This window comes from Octodon degus, unplaced genomic scaffold (genome assembly GCF_000260255.1).
Source record: "Octodon degus isolate 3935 unplaced genomic scaffold, OctDeg1.0 scaffold00315, whole genome shotgun sequence".
NCBI lineage: Eukaryota > Metazoa > Chordata > Mammalia > Rodentia > Octodontidae > Octodon > Octodon degus.
In genome coordinates, this window is record NW_004524891.1 from 781187 (window position 1) to 788239 (window position 7053).

The following is a 7053-nucleotide window of genomic DNA, read 5'->3' on the forward strand; positions in this document are numbered from 1 at the left end:
ATAATAAAATAAATAATCATGGATTGTTTTAGCGATTTTTTTCTAAGTGTGCCCATCAGTGGCAGTGTTTTTACCCTGCTGTGTGACCCAGCCCAGGGCAGAGCACACTACTCTTCTCGTTTTCTGTCCATTTCTCGTTCAAGGCCCTATAGTAGTGTGCTTCTCAGTGGAGGTGTATAGAGCAAGTGTTTGTAGGCTGGTAAAGAAGATAACCTCGCAGAAGCCAGGCTCTGTGCCTTCTTCATTTTTTCCTTAGCAGCAGCATGGTCCTCAGGGTTTGGCCCACGAGTGCTGTGACTGGAATGTGCCTGGAAGGCCAGGTTCATTTTCGTAAGATGCCAATACTGGTAGGGTACTGGAAGGGTAGACTAGGGGACTGATAGCCTTGGAAGGGGAGCTGCTTTGTCCTGGCCCTGATGGTAGTTCCTCTATATTTGGAAGCAGCTGGGCTCCTAAGAGCACCCTTGTGTGTGTGCTTCCCCCACCCACCACTGTGGGATCCCCAAGCTATAATGGGGATACCTGCTATTCAGTACATATGCTGCTGTCTTTGGCAAGGGTCTTTTTTAAAGCCCTCTGTTCAACTGCAGTTCTGGTGGAAAAAAACCTAGTGTATACTGCTAAAGCATCAAAACTGTAGGGTTTTCATGTGTAGAATGAGCCATGCCAGTTGTATCTGCTACTGCTGAAGTTATAGTTTGAACTACTTTTGGAAAATTCAGTTTCCAAAGCAAGGCTGGAGACAGAGTTCTTCTCTGTGCAGGACAAGCCTTGTGAGGACTTTGGCTCTGGGCACCCGATGCTGGGACAGGGAACAGTGCTGGAGCGGTGAGCTGCAGTTGTCCCTCAGGATGGACATCCTACACCGTCCCCATCCTAGCTGCATAGGACCCTCGGGCAAGCTCCTGAGCTCCACTTACTGTGTGTTGCCACAGAGGCCCAGGCTCATCTACCTAGGTGGTTGAACAAGGAATTGGCCAGCCCTTCCAGGGAGAGTGTAGATGCCATGCAGGAGAAATATTTGGAATAGATCTAGCCATTTGGGTCAGAGGCAGCAAGACAATGATCAGAGTACTGGCTTCACACTGGGAAATGTGGTTTTTCTTACTGAGTTGCATTTTCCTTTAGGTTAGAGATAATGTCTTGTCCGCCCATGTGCTTTCAGGGGGCAAGCACAGTGCCCTGGGTCCATATGCTGGGTAGATAGGAGGCACTTTGAACAAGCAGCTGGTACATGTAGTCCTGGTTGTTTCCCAAAATTGGACCCTGCTGTTCTTATCTTGACCCTGTCTCTTCAGTAACTGGATCTATAAAATGTTTTGTCTACTCTCTGGCCCTGTAGGAGGGAGGAATTTTCTATTGCTGACCTACGAACTTACACAAACTTAGAGGCTTGAAACAATACATATTTACTACTTTACAGTTCTTGGGCTCCCCAGTCTGCAGTGGCTCTCTCTGTTAAAGTTAAGGGACAGACTGAGCTGTGCACCTTCTTAGGGCTGAGGAAGAGGGGGAGTCCATTCTTTGCGCTCCATGGCTTCCACAGGCCTCCCGATGCCCTGCTGATGGCTCTTCCATCTTGAAAGGCGGCAGCAGCAGTATCTAGCAGGCCATGCGTGTCACTAAGACGGACTTCTGTTACTGTGCACCACTGCAATTATGCTGGACCTACCTGGATAATCCAGGATAATCCCTATATTTTAAGGTCATCTGATTAGCCCATTTAATCCTCCACTGTTGTATTAACATAATGTATTCATAGGGATTAGGATGTGGACATCTGAACCATATTCTGTCTACCACATATCTTAGTATCTTTTTATAAGCTTCTTTCCTCTTTTGCCTATAAAACTAAACTCTTATTATTACTGACCTGAAATCCAGCTCTGGAACACCTTTCTTCCTCAGATCATCTCATTCCTGCCCTTGCTCGTCTCAGTAGCTCTAGGATGTATTTCTCCTTAGCTCTGTCGTACCTGCTGGAGATAATCTAAAATTCTGACGGTGCAGTTGCTGAGTTCTTCAGTCATCTCTAGCCTGTGGTCCCATGAGTCTTTCTCAGAAATTGTTCCTTTTCTCTCTTTGTCCTTCTGTCCCTGGACAGTGTGGTATTTAGTCAGTTCATATCCCCTGGGTAATCTCATCCACTCAGAATTTTTAATTTTGCCCTTTTGTAGCACAGGCTGGCCTTGACTTTGTGGCAATCCTCCTGCCTCAGCTTCCTGATTGCTAGGATTACAGGGGCAGTCACTCTACCTAGTCAACAAAGACAGGTTGTTAGTAGACTCTGGGCCCAGATGATATCTATCTTTGATTCTATTGAGTCAGATTATTTGAATCTCACATCTGACCAAATCTGAATGTCTCTATTAATGACAGGTGGGGATACTAACCATTGTATTAACGATGAGAGGCCATTGTCTCAGGTAATGAAAAAAGCCAACCAGCCAGCCAGTGTAAAGAATATATAAGCATGCTTTGCTGGTCTATATTATAATACCAGACTGTTTTTAACCTTCTAAAACAGGATGAAATTCTACCCTCCTTGGATAAGTAGCAATGAGAGGAGATGGCTTCAAGACGTGTACAGTGCTTTGTAAAGTCTCCAGGGTATCTAAGAGGTGCTGAATGAGATGTCCCCAAAATGCCCATTCTAGATCTCAGGAAAAGGCCACTGGATGCTTGGTGTTGGGCACAGTAGCACACACCTGTAATCCTAGCTCTCAGGAGGCTCAGGCAGGAGGATCGCTGTGTGGTCAGAGCTGGCCTAAACTACCTAACAAGTCTCTGTCTCAAAAAAAAAAAAATTTTTTTTTAAACAATTTTCTTTCAATTTTATTCCTGTCCCCAATAATCTTACATTCCCCACTTCGAAACATGCACCTCTCCTTGGCTGTGCAAAGAGAGCCACTAGGCCTTGGAATGGATTTGCATAACTGCTGCTGTCTAGGTTGGCCCTCACTGGTCTGTGTTTTGTAGTGCCCTTTGGGTAGGTTTTTTTTTTTTTTTTTTTTCCAGATTTTTTAAAAAATTAATTTTATTGAGAAATAGCAATGAGACAGTTTCAAAATCTTTTTTTTTCCTTGTCTCTTTTTGAGATAAGGTCTTACCAGTTCAGCTGGCCTTGAGCTCACTTTGTATCCTCAGCTAGTCTCAACTCCAGTGATTCTCCTGCATCAGCCTTCTGAGTGCTAGTATTATGGGTGTGCATCACCATGTCTAGCCCCTTTAGATCTAATTGAAGGACATCTATTTAGTTTGTTGTTATCTGCCCTCTTTGTTTATACAAAGCCTCTTAATTCAGTGCTGTCAACATAGTGACCCTAACCAGCAGCTTCTACTATCTCTGCCTTTTTTTTTTTTTTGTGGTACCAGGGATCGAACTTGGGACCTTGCACTTGCAAGGCAGATACTTATGCCACTGAGCTATCTTCCCAGCCCCTCTGGCTCTTTTATTCTCATTTCTTTCCTTCCCATTCTCTGCCACATTGCAGGTGTAGATTGGTTACCTGGATGTCATCAAAATGGGGAATGTAAGATTATTTGGGACAGGAATAAAATTGAAAGAAAATTGTTTTAAATTTATAATTTTTGAGACAGTCTTGCTAGGTAGTTCAGACTGGCTTTGACCTCACAGCAATCCTCCTGCCTCACCTTCCTGAGTGCTAGGATTATAAGCATGTGCCACCGTGACTGACTATAGGAATAACATTTTAAAATGAGCTTTATTTTTATCTTACCCATTTGCATTTTTGTTGTAAAATGTATATAAATCCATTAGCATATATAATTTATGACTGTCTATGTAGGTTGGGATATATGCTTCTAAATTCATTCACATGTTATCTATCACAAAAACGTTGGCAGGCTGGGAAGATAGGTTGGCGGTCTGAGTACCTGCCTGGCAGGTGCAAGGACCCGGGTTCATGGTGGCATATGCCTGTAATGCCAGTGCTGGGGAGGCTGAAACAGGAGTCCGAGCTGCATAGTGAGATCCTATACCAAATGAATAAAAGGTTAAAAAAAAAAAAAAACAAAGGGCAGGAATATGTCCAAGCTGCTTGGGGGGCTGGGGCAGGAAAATTGGGACTGGTTGAAAGCTAGTCTAGACAAGGTAGAAAAAAGTCACTGTAGCTCAGTGGTAGTGCATGTGTCTGGCTTTTGTGGGGCTCTGAATTCAATTTTCAACATCATCAAACCTCCCAAAAACAAAATTTGGCATGTAAGGGATTCTAGTTTGTTCTAGCTAAAGAATCCTTTAAGTACAATCTTAACTCATTTTGAGAATAGAAATCAAGAGCAAAGCTCTTTTGCTTGGAAAGGAAGAGGGGCCAAGAGCCTTTCCTGTGTACCTCAGTGGAGGCTCCTGGGGGATCTTCCTGATGCACAGTTTTTGTTTTTGCCATGGTGGGGATCAAACCCAGGGTCTCCTATGTGTTAGGCAGGTGTTCTACTGTTGAGCTACATCCTAAGGTTTTGCAAACCAGCACTTAAGACAGCACATACAGCGCAGGTCTCAGTGGGAGTCTCAGCTTGTGGAAGTCTTGTGCCCATGAGTCGTAGCAGGTTCCTGACTCTTCCCTTCGCACCATTCCTATACTCTTGTGGCACCCCTTGGCTTGTGTGAACCCAGATCACAGTGCTTTGTCAAATCTATTTCTGAACATCTTCCTTTCCTAAACAGCCTTCACACACTATAGGTGCTCAGTAAGTATTTGCCAAATGGATTGGCATGTGGGCACAGAAACCTGTTGGTAAAGTTTATTTTGTATCACTTTCTTGGGTAAAGTCTGTATTTGCATGCACAGGCTCTGCTGAGTCTGTCAGTGGCCTAGCACAGTTGTTTCGAGCTCCCCAGTGGGGTCCTAAAGCCCTAGGGTACACCTGGGAGTTACACCTGGGAGTCTTTGGCCCAAGGGCACCTTCTCTGAAGTGGCAAGTATAGTGGCATCTCTTCTCTGTAGCACTCTTGAAGAATGAATTTTGTCACTATTGCCAAGTTGCCTACTTCCTCACTTAATAGGTTTCACCAACCCTGTGTCCCCTAATATAAGTATAACCAAGTTTTAAGTATGTTAAGTAAACAAACTCTCATGTAGTATCACTGAGCAATCCTGTACATTTTACACCTCATTCCATTCACTCTGGCGTTACATAAGTGCAGCGTCACGTCGGCCTCCCCACTGCAGCGAGGCCAGAGTTCTAGATACACTCTCCTGGTTGATATCTTGCCCTGACTCACTGAGGATGAAACAGGGTCCGTGAGAACTGGTCCATGTGTAAGGAGAGAGAAGCCAGCTTGCTTTCTTGTAATGGCTAAGGTACCTCTCTTACCTTTGGATGTCTCTAGACTTTGTCCCTGCTACACATTGTTTCAGTTACTGCCTGGTCCAAGCAAGGGACAGCTGGACTCCATGGGGCTCTCAGCATGTCTCAGGGCCATGAGCGTCAGAGGGAGGACCTGTGGTTTTCTTTTAGAGATAGAGCAGGTTTATTTTTGACATACTTGCTCCAGGCTGTTCCAGAAAGCCAGGATCCACACTTTACATACAGATTTTGCTGTAAAATTTTAAAATTTGTCAGGTATAGACGAGACTTCTTTGCATGGTAGTTGTATGGCTTTTTTGAAGACCGGTCTTTTCTGTGTTTTGCTTTGTTTTTCCGTGCTTCTCTCTCTCCCTTGGTTTTTACTGTAAGGCTAACCTTCCCTGTGGGCAAGTTTGGACTCAATTTGATGTCCTTTGCCCAGGTTGCAGATGAATACATGTTTTCCCTGGAGGAGAATAAGAAGTCCAAGGGTCGCCGGCAGCCCTTATGCAAGCTTCCGCGGCATCACCCACTTGTACTGCAGGAGTGTACCAGTGATGATGGTAAGTGTTGTTTCCTCTCCCCACAAGGAAGAAAGCAGCCACCATACTGGGGCTGATCGGACATAACAGGGCCAAGCAGAGGGGTAAAGGTGGCTCTGTGGCTCCGCTGTTATCCCAGATACTCCATACAGAGGACTGGGTTTCTTTTTATATCTCACTTGCTCATCAGATTTCATTATGAGTTTAATTATCATGGAATGTACCTGCTGTGGGATAATTGCATGCTGGCTCTTTCCTTTTGTGAGGCACAAGGTGGATTTTTCAGGATAGCAAGTTCTGTCGATGTCAATCCAAGTACTGAATTTGTGGGCACAAAACTAAGGTATGACAGTGTCCTCCAAATTCAGGCTGATAGGCAGACATCTCACGGGGAAATGCCAGTGCAGGCAGAGGGGCACCATGAGTAACCTTGGAGAAGAGAAACAGGAGAGTATGTGCAGAGGAACTGTCCTCAGCTTTTAGTTGCCCAAGCTCAAGGACAAGGTTTGGGACTGAAGATGGTAGGAGGAATGAAACAGGTGTGTGGTGGGTCATGGCCAGTGCTGCCCATGTGCGTCAAGTGAGGACTTTTCTCACAGGACTCAGGCGCCAATGAAGTGTTTTAAGTTACAGAGCAGCGATGTGGTCAGGTTGACATTTGCAGGATCACTCCTAGTGGTGGCACCTGGAAGATGCTTTGAAAAGGCCAAATGGGCTTTCATAATGGTTTCTCTGAGATGGTGGTGTGAATAGGATGGCTTTGGTATGAATGAGAAGGGAATGTTGTATGTAGAAAACTAGCTGCATTGCAGCTGCGCACAGTGGTCCAAGGGGTGCCTGGAAGACTGCAGCAGGTGGACTGTAAATTCAAGACCAGCCTGTGAAACTTAGTGAGATCCTGTCTCAGAATTTAAAAAAAATTTTTAAATTGGCTAAGGAATGTAGCTCCGCATGAAGATTTCATTACCACATGTTCACATGCAGTCACTGGACGTGGTGAGTGGCTGTGAAGCTATGAGAGTCGCCAGGAAAGATGTGTGGATGGGCTCCTGGGGGCTTGTAGCTGGGAGTCCTTTGGGTTTGTCCCCCAGCCCAGCTGGAGCTTCAGCTTAGTTGTAAGATCTCTCCCCCTAATGCTTTGGTGTGACATGGATTGTGCAAAATTTGAAAAGCAGAAAAAGTTACCAGGACACATATCCTCCAA

General features: G+C 45.0%; 1 protein-coding gene across 5 annotated transcripts in view; it reads left to right on the plus strand.

Moving 5' to 3' along the window:
* The window catches only part of Kdm4a (lysine demethylase 4A), a 66410-nt gene that overhangs the window by 38603 nt on the left and 20754 nt on the right, over positions 1-7053 (plus strand). For all 5 annotated transcript variants that reach the window (XM_023707856.1, XM_023707855.1, XM_023707857.1 and 2 more), the window contains one exon: positions 5750-5870. In XM_023707856.1, the coding sequence (XP_023563624.1) occupies positions 5750-5870 (121 nt within the window). The remainder of the gene's footprint in view (positions 1-5749; positions 5871-7053) is intronic.